This window comes from Carica papaya, chromosome 6 (assembly GCF_054855325.1).
Source record: "Carica papaya isolate Zhongbai chromosome 6, ASM5485532v1, whole genome shotgun sequence".
Classification (NCBI taxonomy): Eukaryota; Viridiplantae; Streptophyta; class Magnoliopsida; order Brassicales; family Caricaceae; genus Carica; species Carica papaya.
Window position 1 is genome coordinate 7,254,868 of NC_142314.1, and position 14,439 is coordinate 7,269,306.

The 14,439-nt window shown below is 33.3% G+C and overlaps 2 protein-coding genes across 5 annotated transcripts; both read left to right on the top strand.

The window, feature by feature from the left end:
• Window positions 1-2,266: 2,266 nt before the first annotated feature.
• Window positions 2,267-9,269, top strand: LOC110819054 (uncharacterized). 3 transcript variants are annotated; one of them, XM_088221962.1, is made up of 6 exons: window positions 2,267-2,582; window positions 5,386-5,455; window positions 5,551-6,327; window positions 7,557-7,636; window positions 8,161-8,425; window positions 8,528-9,269. In XM_088221962.1, exons 3-6 carry the CDS (start codon window positions 5,577-5,579, stop codon window positions 8,785-8,787), a joined length of 1,356 nt encoding a protein of 451 aa, XP_088078088.1. In that variant the 5' UTR covers window positions 2,267-2,582; window positions 5,386-5,455; window positions 5,551-5,576; the 3' UTR covers window positions 8,788-9,269. The 3 variants fall into 3 exon arrangements, with proteins under 3 accessions (XP_088078088.1, XP_088078089.1, XP_088078087.1); XM_088221963.1 differs by lacking the exon at window positions 5,386-5,455 and having other exon boundaries at window positions 2,268-2,582; window positions 8,528-8,821; window positions 8,928-9,269; XM_088221961.1 differs by lacking the exon at window positions 5,386-5,455 and having other exon boundaries at window positions 2,269-2,582.
• Window positions 9,270-10,033: 764 nt separating this feature from the next.
• LOC110818958 (heat shock 70 kDa protein, mitochondrial) lies at window positions 10,034-14,042 on the top strand. 2 transcript variants are annotated; one of them, XM_022048016.2, is made up of 7 exons: window positions 10,809-10,954; window positions 11,041-11,132; window positions 11,276-11,352; window positions 11,443-11,521; window positions 11,617-12,183; window positions 12,275-12,895; window positions 13,073-14,042. In XM_022048016.2, exons 4-7 carry the CDS (start codon window positions 11,510-11,512, stop codon window positions 13,694-13,696), a joined length of 1,824 nt encoding a protein of 607 aa, XP_021903708.1. In that variant the 5' UTR covers window positions 10,809-10,954; window positions 11,041-11,132; window positions 11,276-11,352; window positions 11,443-11,509; the 3' UTR covers window positions 13,697-14,042. The 2 variants fall into 2 exon arrangements, with proteins under 2 accessions (XP_021903707.1, XP_021903708.1); XM_022048015.2 differs by lacking the exons at window positions 10,809-10,954; window positions 11,041-11,132 and adding an exon at window positions 10,034-10,243.
• The last annotated feature ends 397 nt before the right edge of the window (window positions 14,043-14,439 follow it).

The window sequence follows — 14,439 nt, forward strand, 5'->3', positions numbered from 1 at the left end:
TATACATAATTGCATAAAAATTTTGAAAAGGCAATTCTTAAAATATTATGATGTTTTCAAACATGGAGTGAGTGATTTTGTCTGGGATCCAACAACTGAATGATACGAAACAGAAGATGAAGTTTGAGAGCAACTAATAAAGGTAAATCTCTTACTTTATCATATGTTGTTTGCTATTTTTTATATTATTCAAGTATTAATATAGTTATTCATGTTAGGCTCAACCTCAAGCAGTGGAATTAAAAAACAAATGCATGCAAAATTACGAGAAAATGTTAGAAGTGTGTGGAAGGGATAGAGCTAGTGGGTCTACAAGTGAGACATCCCTAAATCCTCGAAGACAAAGGAAGAGGAATGGTGATGAACATGGTCTGGATGCTACAAGTGAGACACCAATTACCCAAGATTTAAGTGGTAATTTTAATTTTCATGGTCTGGATAGTTCATGTGAGGCTCCAATACCCGAAACTCCTATTTCAATATCTGAACATAAGGTGCAAGAATCTTTAATGCGAAATAAAGCGAGACGTTTGACAACGATTAATGACAAAAAAATATATGACTGAAGTTTGAACTATTTCAAATTCAGTGAAGGAAAAATTAACAATTTCAAAAGCGTTTGTTTTAGCAGAAGAATTATATCAAGAGGTTTCTCGTATGGGATCAAATCCCCTTTTAGAAACAAAAGCTTTTATGCTGCTTATGGATAAACTAAACATGATTAAAGTTTCAATGATTTGTTCTCCTAAGCATAATTTTTTCATGACTAATTTGCTTAATTTACTAGGTAATGACTAATATCACATATGAAGTTTGAATATTTTTTATTTGTCATTTTATTGATTTTGATTTTTTGTTCGAATTTTTATATTATTGAAAATGGAGGTCATTATTGTCGAAATGCAATACTATATTATGGTTTTAAGAAACTTTGTCAAACTGATGTTGGATATTTAACAGATTAATCTTACTATTTTGATAGACTAATTTATGTTTTGGATTGATTAATTTATGTTAAACGAATTAATTTTTTTTATCTTTCTTTACTTGTTGTTGACATTATTTTACATTTTTAAAGCAGTTTTGATTTATTGTGATATTTGTTTAATTTTTACGTAATTTAGTAAAAGAATATAAATATTTTTCTATTATTGGATATGAATACAAAATATCTATATATGTATATATGTATTATACATTTTTGTTAAAAAATAAATTTAGAAGTTTAAAATTAATTAAAAAAATGATTGCACATATAGAATTTTATTGATGATTAATTTTTTATATAATATTAATTATTAAATTAACTTATGGTATATGATTATTTCAAACACATTTTAATTTTTTATTTGTTGAATTAATTTTAAATTTAATATAATAATATATAATTACAATTATTTGTTTTTAATATATAAATAATTTTATTTTTATTAAAATTAAATTAATATAATAATATAAATAATAATTATTTATTTTATTAAATACAAAAATTTAATTTGATTATATATAATAATAATTTATTTAAATATAAATATAATTATATTTTTTTATTATTAAATATGAATACAAGATATCTATATATGTATATATACACCGTACATTTTAAAAAAATTAAAAGTTTGAAATTAATAAAAAAAATATTATTGCATATATGAAATTTATAATTATTTTTTAAATAATATTAGTTAATAAGTTAAGTTATGGTATGTAATTATTTTAAGTATATTTTAATTTTTTATTTGTTAAAATAATTTTAAATTTAATATAATAGTATTTAATTATAATAATTTATTATTAATATATAAACAATTTTATTTTTATTAAAATTAAATTAATATAATATAAATAATAATTATTTATTTTATTAAATATAAAATTTTAATTTAATTATGTATAATAATTATTTATTTAAATATAAATATAATTATATTAATAAATAATTTATTTTTTTCGTTATATACTTTTTTTATATAATTTATTATTAATATAATAAATATTAGTAAATTGACTTAAAATACAACTATACAATGATTATTTAAATAAAAATATATCATTAATATACATTAATATATTACCATCTAAACATAAAAAATTTTTATTATTCTAATTCTTATTATTACTATTTAATTACTATAATTATTATATATTAATTAATCATCATTAAAATTTATTTAAGCTGTATTATCTGTAATATATGACAAGGAATTATGTTTGAAAGAGAATTGGATAATGAAGATTTCAAATTTAGTAATTACAGTTAAAAAATTTGAGCAATTTGAATTAGATTAGGGTTTGAATTTTTTATTTTGGTAGACCTGTATCCGGTTGAAATTAGATATCACATGTTCTCGTTCAACGAAACGATCGCGTATTCCAAATCCAAACAACTCTCTGCCAACTAGGCAAGCTCCCAATGTATTTTTTTATATTCTAACTATCTTCCCTCTCTTGTTGGTTTTCGCGATCCCTAAAACAAGGATCAGATCCACTTTCATGGCTGCAGCAAGTTATTCTCCGCTCAAAACGACGCTCTGAGGTCTTCTCTGCTCCCACTCCTGTCCGCTCTCTCCACCAATAAACCCGTACGTTTCATAAATTTATCTTCTACTCTTATTTCTTTTTTTTTTCTCTCCTTTTGGAAACGTTTCTGTTTTGTTGATTGGCTTTGATGGACCACATTTGATTTCCCTTTTGTAAATTTTGAAATTGAGCTCGAATGGTGGAACATAATAAGTAGACGTTTTCTTTTTTTTTTTTTTTTTGGTTTGAACTTTTATGTGAGAATGAATTGGTAACTTTGGAAAGAAGCGAAGTTTAATTTAGGAAATAAAAAAGATATATCAGGTTTTAACGTCAGAAAGTCGATTGTCGGTCTTTCTATAGCTGGATTGTGTAAAGTAGATGTGGGTAAATCCATTATAATTTCTTCAATGTTTGGGCATTTTGACGTGGGATTTAATAGCTAAACAATTTGAGCTAATTTAATTTATTGGAGCTGCTGTTGGCTATTCTTCTCCCTCCTAACTATGATTAGATTATTCTTTTGCTCTTAATTAATGAATGGAAGTCTTAAATGTTCTAAAAGTTACTGATTTACAGGTTTCTGTTAACCTTGTTTGGTCTCTAAGAAGGTTTCTCGTTGTCTTTTATGTCTGTCTTTACTTTTTCTATATGATGAGCATGGGTTTGTATTATATGAGATTATTGTTCTTGTATTGTGTTCCATCTGGGTGTTGGTTTTAGTGTTTGTTTGTCAAGTGGGTGGAGCCTGGATATACAGCTTCTCTAAAAATTTAGAGCATCAATGTTTGAATGTTGGAACGAAATTGGCTCTTGCACAACTTTTTAAGAGCTTAATAGATGTTGGCTTGTGGATAAATCTAATTGTCATGGATCCAGAAATATCCGGGCCTCATCTTCCTATTCAGAATCTTCAATTTAACTTGTGTTCCAGAAAATAAATCCGACAATGTATTATGTTGCTTTGGTCTATGAAAGCCAGTGAAGTAAATGGTCGATGTAATGTACTCTTTTCATTTAGCTTGAGCCTCCTGCAAACTTAATTCTTGTGCTGTAATTTTAGTTTTTAATTTGTTGAAAATTAATAACTTGTTAAAAATTTAACATAAGAATCACATAGACTACAAACGAAATTCCTAAATTAAAAAGTTTGGTAATGTCATATAGTTAAGCAGATTAAGTGAAAGATATCATGTTTAAGTTTGTAACTCAAACAACTTAATGAGCAACCCCACATTTTTCTTGTCTAAAAGTTTTCTACCAGGAGACAACATTATAATTTCTTAAGCCTTATTTTTATTTAGTTTATGAAGACAAAGTTCCTTTCTTTTTTGCATATAATATATATTGGGGTAGATATATTTATATGCATGTACATGTATTCAACATTAATAGAAAATGAAAAGTTTTTTAGTAGGAGCCTAGGACTTGTTCTTCTTGCAGCTTAGTTCAGTAACTCACAAATATTAAAAGCAATATAAACTAAGATTGAGGTATGTTGAGTGGAATTGGGACGTGTGTAATTCAATAATGTTAGCATGACTGATCAAAATGATGTAGATTGATCCATAAATATCTAATTAAATAGGAAAATACTTGGTATATTTCTGCATAGTAATGGTAAACTCTGGAAATGTAAGAACTGAATGGCATATCAAGTTATGATTTTTTCTTGAACATGACATATCAAACTATAAAAAGGCCAGATACTACATCATTATGTAAAATGAGTGCAAACTTGGGTGGTATGGATTTATGTTTTCAGTATTGATGAAGAGAAATCTTAGAAGCATTTTGGAAGTATTGCATGAAATATTTTTTTAAAAAGAGTATTCCTGGTGAGGTCCACCTTTACTGGTGAATTCCATTACTGTTGCAATGACAAAAGAATATTATAAGTTTATGAAATCAAATAATTGCCATAGAAGTATTTCAAAGGCCAATTTCCTATTCTCATTATCAAACTTATGATGTCTTGTAGGATAAGTGTAGGAGATTTATTTATAGATTTTACCCAAAACTTTTGTGGCACTTTTTCTTATACTTTTTTAAGATTTTACTTCAATAATTAAAGTTAGGGGTTAAGATTAACTTAATATGTACTTTACTTTCTTTTTATCTCACAAGAAAAGAGATTAACTTAACATGTACTTTACTTTCTTTTTATCTCGAAAAAAAGAGATTAACTTAACATGTACTTTACTTTCTTAATATCTCAAAAAAAAGATTAACTTAATATGTAATTACAAATAAGCTCTTATGACTTTTCTTTTTTCTTTTCTATAATTTTATAATTTCTTTTGAGGAAAAAAAATGACATTCATTTGTTTGTTATACTATTTCTTTTTATTGTAATTGTCATTATTGGATATTTTCAGCATAATATTAAGTTTTAGATGACAGGTATACGGATTCCTCCTGTTTTTTTCCATGTTTACTTGCATGTGCATGTAGGTTACTACAAGAAATATAAATTGAAATTTTTAAGCAGGAAATCCAATCTTTTTATTTTATCTGCTTCTTTTTTTGTTTTTCTTTCTCTTGGTTTGGTTGGTAACATGTTTATTTTAGGATTACTTGTTGTAATTGAAAATCTTTGGTTTGTTTGTATATTGAAGTGTTGAAAATTATGTGAAGATTCAGGGACTGCTAATTAACAAGGAATCTGGACTGTTAATTTTTTAGAATTTTTTTTTTCGTTTTTCTAATTGGAGAGTCCTGGGTCAGCGCAGAAGTAGTTAATATGCTCTGAATTTGGCGACTGATTTTGATCTGGGTTTTTCTTTTGGATTATGGTCTTGTTTCTGCCTTGATTTAGGTTACTCTCTTAAGTTTCTAATAATCTTTTCTAGTTCTTTTCATTAGTTTGATGGTGAAGAAGACATACTAAATTGAGACTCATGAAGTGATTTTGAGTTTGAAATTTTGCAAAAAGGTCATTCTGTTTATTATTTTAACTATTTTTTGGCTCAAGAGCTGCAGCCCTTGTGGAAACTGGAGAAATTTGATTTAGATTGTTGTTGATTACAGATCAATCAAGATAGCATAATAAGATTATGGGTCAGGAAGAACGAGTTGCAGAAGAAGAGATGGAGGGGATTGATAGAGAACCTGAAGGGAACACTCTTCTCAAGGAAACTTTTAATTATCGAACCCAATTTCCAGGGATGGTGAGACAGAAAGCATATATATTTGATGGGTCTGGGAACTATTATAACAAAGAATGGAATCTTGCAGAAGGTAGGGGTAATGAGTTTTGTTGGTATCACGTCGAACTACCTAAAGGAAACCACAAACTTTCTCAATCTGCACAATGTCTTATTGATGTCCTTTGCCCACCACTAAAGCTTCAAGACATTCTTTCATTTGTTAGCAATGGACCCTTTTGTGGGTATGTTAATGGGGCACTTGTCTTTAGAGTTAATTCACCAGGTCCTCCCTCTAGCAATTTTACATTTAGAATTGCTGCTAGAGTTACTGAGCATTCAGTGATTACTGTGTCTCTAGGACGTGTTCCTAGATTAGGTTTCTCACCAATGAGTCAATCTCTTCTCTCTGAAGTTCCTAGTGTGGAAAATCCCTCTTGTTATAGAGGTGAGCAAAAGGCAGGCAGTGGCATTGTGATTGGGGAGCATGTTTTGGAATTCTTATTGACAATGAATCACTCTGAAGAAGCTGATAATCCTGTGCCAAAATCTGTTTCGAATCTTGTTGTTCACATTATTGACACACACGTGGATCATCTTCAAGATGTTGTGACTAAACTTGAGATCGAGCTGGACTCCGTGGAGATTGAATTAGATAAAGGTAACTTTCATGTTTTATGATATTTATGCTGTTCACAGCAAATGAACTTTCAGTCGGTTATGATGAGTGTAAAAGTCTCTTCTTCTCGAGTTTTTCATTTTCTAATGTGTGTTTTCTGCTGCTCGCAATCTGAAGGCAGTTGTTTTTAATTGGTCTTGAAGTTAATGCTAATCCCATGGCATGTACTTAATGTTTTTCTTATTTATTCTTTAACCATGAAGTGATTACTTCAATGATGCGCTTTCTGCTGTTAGCAATCTGAAGCCAGTTGTTTTCTATTTTTTGAAAAAAGAATATAGGAAGTCTGGATGAATTTTTAAACATCTATTTCTATGGGTCGATGGAATATTTTGTTTCAGTATGAAGCTTCTTTTAGTCCATCTTTTACAACCTTTGTGGAGATTGAAAATTTGACATTGGTGAATCAAGGTTGAAGATTAGACATATTATGCACTTGATATTAACTATCATGAGGATGTTTTTTTATTAAGGGTCATCCTTTCTACTCTTTTGAGGATCTTGGGGATTTTATTAACAATCTGATTCATATGTAAATGCTTTTGTATATGAGTTTGCTTCCCCTTGATGCTTGTGAATGAATATATCCATTCTTTTTATTTCAAAAAAAAAAAAGGACTATCATGAGGAGAGTTAAGTAATACATAGTGCACCTGAGGATTGGCATTATTTGCTCTTTTTCACAGTATTTTTTTTAAAGAAAAATTGTCTCATTAATTTGGATTGCATTGTTTGAGACATGGGATCTATTCCAGGCATAACTGTATTTCCTCTTTCATATTTATATTTGTGGTTCAATAGCATAGTTTTGACAGTCGACTTTAATAGTTTTAGCAGTTCATAGGAAATTCACCTGAAGAAGAGTAAAGCACTGTGTATTTTTTATCACTGCTTGTGTACTATGTTAGACTGGTACTTGTGATACTGAAAACGCTGTGAATTAACATGTATATGTCCATGTAAAGAAAGATGCTTAGGACCACTATCTCCATATAAGATGCATCTTCACCCTAGAAGTATAGAGAATGACGAGGATCAGTAAGATCCTTTGTAAATATGTTAATAGAATGTTCCACTAAGCAAAAGAAAAACGAGCAGGGTAATTGCATAATTTGAAATTCCTTGTTCACAGTCAAACTTCCCCCTAGAGTTAATGATAATCTCATTCACCTGATTCATATGACTAATTCACTTTCTTTTTCTCATTTCAGGTGGATTTGCTTTAAAGAAAAAGATGCTGGATGATAGAAGATTCCCCAAGATGCATCTTAATTTGCAGCGTCTTTTGCAGGTGGTTTGTTAAATTCTAATTTTCTCTTTCTCCCTTTGTATGGCCAAGAGTGAGAAAGCATTTTGGGACTTTTTAGTTTCAGAACATTGTTCAAAATTTTTATTTCTAAGAAATCGGTTCAACTGAAATGATCTTTTATTTGTTTCTAGAAAATTAAAAAAAAAGTTCATACAACTAAAATGTTAATCCATGTGCTGTCTTTGTGTGGCTGTTGGAAACTCACTTGTATCTTCCAAACTGGCTGACTTTCTGTTTATGAAATTCTGCTCTTTCACACCCTTTGGCATGTTACTGAATTTCTTGGTTTATCTTTATTTTTGACTTAGACAAAAAGTCCTTTTTTTTCTTTTCTTGGTTTGGCTATTAGAAACTATATACTATTAATCCACAACATTTTTATATGGGAATTCACTTGCTGGATCCATGCTTTTGTTACAGTACAAGACCCAGAGGGATTTAGTTTGATGAGATAAAGTAAATCCATGTTGATATCTTATTTTTATATTTATCTTCCTTTACCTTAGGTAATTGCATATGGAGAGCAAGTATTTCCCCGAGTGAAAGAGAAATGTGCTTCGAAACATTGGTTTTCGTCTGAAGATGTTAATTCCCTAGAAGAGTTAATTGGACAATTGAGAAGGTTAAAAGAAAATGTAGGTTTTATTGCAAATCGAGTGACAGCAATTCAAGCAGGTCTTGACAGCTGGCAGGCTGAACAAATCAACAAGAAGCTCTATTATCTTTCTTTCCTTTCAATAATATTCCTTCCTTTGTCTATCATAACTGGAGGTAAAACTCTTATGAGAACCTTCAATATTTAAATTTTCTTGGCATCTTCACAGAACTCGGTCGGTAGAATTCTAGTCTAATCTTTTTAATGTGCACAAGCAGTTTTTGGCATGAACGTGGGAGGAGTTCCATGGACAGAGCAAGGTGACCCTGAACTACAAGATGGTTTTCGAAATGTCATGTTTGTTTGTGGTGTGATGCTGCTTCTGGTGCTGCTATGCTTTGCATTCCCGGCTATTTATTCCCGTTTGGCTGCTTGGCGGAGGAGGAGGGCTATGGAAAGAAGCTGGTCTTTTAACAGGAAGTCAGTCTTGAGAAGAGCTGTTGGAGTTCAAGAAAGAAGAGGTTATCTTCGGATTTGAGGAGTACAAATAAGTTAGAACCAACAGAATAGTTGTATGCCATTTTATCCTTACCTCAGTTCTAAGATGAAGAAGCTGCTTCAGTTCCTTCAATTAGACAAACTGGTGAACACCTACCTTTTCTTTTCTGAATTCTACAGGAATTTCTTGTCAAGCTTTCAGCTGCCGCTGTGTTTGATTTGTCACTTTTCAACTGATTTTTCAATGACCGGAAGTAGCACAGGCGTCGTTTCTCATAGGCGTCCTTGCAAATCAAGAACACTTATCGATCACTTTGGTTTTATATATTGTCTGGTGAGAGATGGAGTGGCCTTGTCGGGGGGTGAGCCGATCCGGCTGTAATTTCAAGTTTGTAAGATATTGTACAGGAATTACAAAATTCATGAACCCAAACATGCACGAACATAATTGTATTTATTCATGTTAATGGGGGTTATTCATAACTTTGAATAATATTAGACTCATCATTGTTGTAGAGTCAATTTTACTTGTTGGGAGTTTCTCAGTTCAAAATTTTGTTATGCCCGTTTTGGGCGCAAATGGAATTTTATGAACTGCTCGAGCGAGAAAGTCGTGAAACATTTATTTGCTGTTTTAATTATAATTACTTTACTAACTACTGAATTGACATATTTAGAGGAATTCATTGAGTCCGGAATCGGACTATTTTGGACCGAACTAAATACTGATTCAAGTTGGACTGACCTAATCTCAGACTCGAATTGGACCATACTGGTAATTTTCAGGCTCATTTTTTTATTAAATACATGATAAAATATGATAATAATAACTACTAAAAGTTAAATACAATTGTATTATTGCATATTATTAATATTAAAAACAATTACATGATATGATATTAGAAAATTATGTCTAAATTAAAGAAAAAAAATGAAAATACTGTCCAAAACTTATCTACTATAAGAATATGACAAAAAAAAATAAAATTACAAGACATGATAATTCCTGATATTGTGTATATATGTCAGTTCACTAGTTATATATTTTAAAAATTTACTTCCCGGTCGGCCATTGTCCGTTCAGTGTCCGAAACGACTGCGTTTTATCTCCTTACCCAAAATAAAAACCTTCAGGGTCTTAACGCCGTGGACACGTGGCAGCCGCTAAAGACCTCCTTGTCCGCTCTAAACCCACCCTTGGTAGCATCAATTTTCTAACAAACGAGAACACTGGACACCACGTATGTACAGACCGCAGTAGATATATCTAGAACCTTCCACCTCTCGCTAGAAAAAATCCATTTGCCTTTCGGCCCATAAAACCCTAAACCCCTGAACGTGGAAAGTTCCTGTACTCGCTACTCTCCATTTCTGGGTTTTTTTTTTTCATCCCCAAAAGCTACAAGTTGATCTGATTATTCATGGCCGCCGCAGCTCTTCTCCGCTCAATACGACGCCGGGACGTCGCCTTCGCCCCTCTGTCAGCATATAAATGCGTATGTCCGTAAACCTTTCTCCTTCAGTAATTGATCGAGATGTTTTTTTTTTTTTTCTGCTTGTTAATTGATCCACTACCGATGGAACTTAGTAATTTCGAACGTGAACGTGTCGGCTCGCTGGATTTTTTTTTTCTTCTTAATTTACAATAGCTAAGGCCTGATCCGAAGCTTTTTAATTTTTTGTTCTTTCATAATTCTGTATTATTTCATTGTGTTCGTATGCTCAGTTCTGAAAGAAGGAAATTCTGCCGCGATCAGATGAGATTTTCTTGTCTTCTTTATTTAGAGTTTATTCGAGGATGAAAGCTGGTTTACAGCTTTAACCGACATGATAATATTAATTTCTTAGTATAAATGGAAAGTGATGTTTATGTACTCAATCACTGACGCTTGTTATGTGAAAGTTTCCTTGTCGTCTCCTAGGTCGTAGTTTTTTAAATTTTAATCTGGTTGTTGGATGCCCTTGTGGTTTGATTCCACTGAGGTTCTTGTTGTTAACATGTGGTTTTTCTAATTCACATGTTTGTTTGTGTTTGATTCTAAGATTTGAGTTCCTGGATTTATCGTCTGAAACTAGAGAATGTTTAATAAAGAGATGGAGTTTGGTATTCATGGATAAAAAAGTGCTCGTGGGCTTCCCATCTAGATTCCTTAATGGAAATGCTTCTCCAAGTCCTGCAAAGTGCATCTAATTGACTTGTTGAGAAGGTCTAAACTAGGAACCTAAATGCTCTTTACCTACATGCTGTTTCCTGGAAGATGCGGCCTAATGCTAATTCACTCTGTTCTTGAAGGTCTTATAGTTTGAATCTTTAGCTTCCAAATTATTGAAAGTTCTGATGTGTGTGATACAGTTGATCCAGATGACGTCTCATTTTGACTTCAGGTTGACTCAAAATTTTTTGTCAAAAATATTGACTTATAATTCACAGAGATCACTTTTTGTTAGTGAAGGCATCATAGGATTTTTCCAAGGGTGGACTTTGCTGTAAAAATGCATCTTATATTTTCTTTGTTTTGCCTGTACAGTTGACCGGCAATGCCAAGACATCGCGGGGTCCTTCTTACATAGGGAACAACTGGACAACTTTGTGCAGAGCTTTCAGGTGATATGAGTTCTGGTTCCTAGGCTGCAGATATTTTCATTTTTATATAGGATTTGTGTCTAACTAAGGTGACTCTTTGAATCTATGCAGTTCAAAACCTGCTGGGAATGATGTCATTGGTATTGACTTGGGTACCACCAACTCTTGTGTTGCAGTCATGGAGGGAAAGGTATCTGATTGATTCTGAGTGAGTTTGACTTCACAAATGGTTTTTCCCCCCCTAATATCCTGCATTCTTATTGCTTAATTATAATGCTGTAACAGAATCCCAAAGTTATTGAGAATGCCGAAGGTTCTCGAACGACACCATCTGTTGTAGCATTTAACCAAAAGGGAGAGCTTCTAGTTGGTACACCAGCCAAACGTCAAGCTGTCACTAACCCAACAAATACGGTATTTGGAACCAAGCGTCTAATTGGTAGGCGTTTTGATGATCCTCAGACGCAGAAAGAAATGAAGATGGTCCCATACAAGATAGTTAGAGCTCCCAATGGGGATGCATGGGTTGAAGCAAATGGCCAACAATATTCTCCCAGCCAAATTGGTGCATTTGTTCTGACCAAGATGAAAGAAACTGCGGAGGCTTATCTTGGAAAGGCAGTTACAAAAGCTGTCATCACAGTCCCAGCTTACTTCAATGACGCGCAAAGACAAGCAACAAAAGATGCAGGGAGAATTGCAGGCCTTGATGTGCAGAGGATCATCAATGAGCCCACTGCTGCTGCCCTTTCCTATGGTATGAACAACAAGGAGGGTCTGATTGCGGTGTTTGATCTTGGTGGTGGCACATTCGATATTTCAATATTGGAGATCTCAAATGGGGTTTTTGAGGTATACATTGACTGTAACTATATTAGGTTATTTTGTTTAAGTCATTGTGATGAATATATCTTCTAACCTTGCTGATTATTATCTCGTCCAGGTGAAAGCTACAAATGGTGATACATTCTTGGGAGGAGAAGACTTTGATAATGCTTTGTTGGACTTCTTAGTTAATGAATTTAAGAGAACTGAGGGCATTGACCTTTCAAAGGATAGGCTCGCATTGCAGAGGCTCCGAGAAGCTGCTGAGAAGGCCAAAATTGAACTCTCATCAACGTCCCAAACTGAAATCAACCTACCTTTTATTACAGCAGATGCTTCTGGTGCGAAGCATTTGAATATCACTCTTACCAGATCAAAGTTTGAGAGTTTGGTAAATGACCTGATAGAGAGGACTAAGAATCCATGCAAGAACTGTCTAAAAGATGCTGGCATCTCTACTAAGGAAGTTGATGAGGTTCTTCTTGTTGGAGGAATGACCCGTGTACCTAAGGTACAAGAAGTAGTGATGGAGATATTTGGTAAGACGCCCAGTAAAGGAGTCAATCCAGATGAGGCTGTTGCTATGGGAGCTGCAATACAAGGTGGCATTCTCCGTGGTGATGTTAAAGAGTTGCTTCTCTTGGATGTGACCCCCCTATCACTTGGTATTGAAACACTGGGTGGAATCTTTACTAGGCTTATCAACAGAAACACCACAATTCCTACGAAGAAGAGCCAGGTTCGATTGTGAAACCAAATTCTTTCTTGTGTGGTTATGATATAACATATTACATGAGCGACAAAATAAATGGAACTTACTGGAATTGTTACTGGTATAAAGGATGTTTTTTCCATGTGTGCTAAATCATGATTTTAAATCGTTGAGCTTTAGCTAATTATTGTCCTTCATGCTCAGGTATTCTCAACTGCAGCTGACAACCAGACTCAAGTTGGTATCAAGGTGCTTCAAGGTGAACGAGAAATGGCAACTGATAACAAGCTCCTGGGAGAATTTGAGCTTGTTGGTATTCCACCAGCTCCTAGAGGCATGCCTCAGATTGAAGTAACTTTTGACATTGATGCCAATGGAATTGTCACCGTCTCCGCCAAGGACAAGTCTACTGGAAAAGAACAGCAGATTACAATCAGGTCATCTGGAGGATTGTCAGAAGATGAGATTGAGAAGATGGTTAAGGAAGCGGAAACATTTGCCCAGAGGGATCAAGAAAGAAAAGCTTTGATTGACATTAAGAACAGCGCAGACACCACCATCTACAGCATAGAGAAGAGCTTGGATGAATATAGAGACAAGATTCCCAGCGAAGTTGCAAAAGAAATAGAGGATGCTGTGGCAGATGTGAGGAAGGCGATGGCAGGAGAAAATGTAGACGAGATCAAGTCCAAGATTGATGCCGCCAACAAAGCTGTCTCTAAGATTGGACAGCACATGGCTGGTGGTTCCAGTGGCGGTCCCACAGCAGGAGGATCACCAGGCGGGGACCAGGCTCCCGAGGCAGAATATGAGGAGGTGAAGAAGTGAGAGATTGATTATAGGCTGTAGGCAGCAGCTTTGTTAATGGTTCCTTTGAAACAGGCTGCGAACTGCAGCTAAAAATGACCTACTTTTATATTGCACGTCGGTATGACATGTTCTTGCGGTTCCTTGTAAGTAAATCTTGGAGGCTGAATGTATTAGGAATTCAAATACCTTCCCCATATGTGGTTGAGCTTTCCAATCTTGTTGTGCACATTTTTAGGCGTGTGCTGTCTCACTCACGTTTACATTACCATTTAGAAACTGGATTTGTAAGCCATGATGTAGGGAATTTGTGCACTTTGATCCTGATTGCATACTTGCATGGAATAATGCAATATTATTTCTGAAATTGATGAATTTTCAGGTTCTTAATGCATAAGATGAACACGAATAAGTAAAGCTAGCGAAAAAAAGCATCTTAAGGTAGCCGGAAAAGGTCAAGTCCCTTTTGAATTTAGTTAGGAATCCCATCCCAAAAAAGGGTTTTTGTTTGGATTTCGTGGGACATTTATAGGAGTTTCACCATGGAAGAAGACACCTGGAAATTTAAGTCTCACTCAAAGATTAATGGATTGGAGGCTTGAGTTGATAGTATTTTAGATCTCCAAATTTATGGGTATTCTTCACTCAAAAAAGTATTTGGGTCCTTTTAGTAAGGCGGCAGCTACAAAAGTCATTTGAGTTTGTTGGATCGATTCTAACACTTCAAATTTTATTTTATAACGTTCCCTTAAGCAGTTGATTTG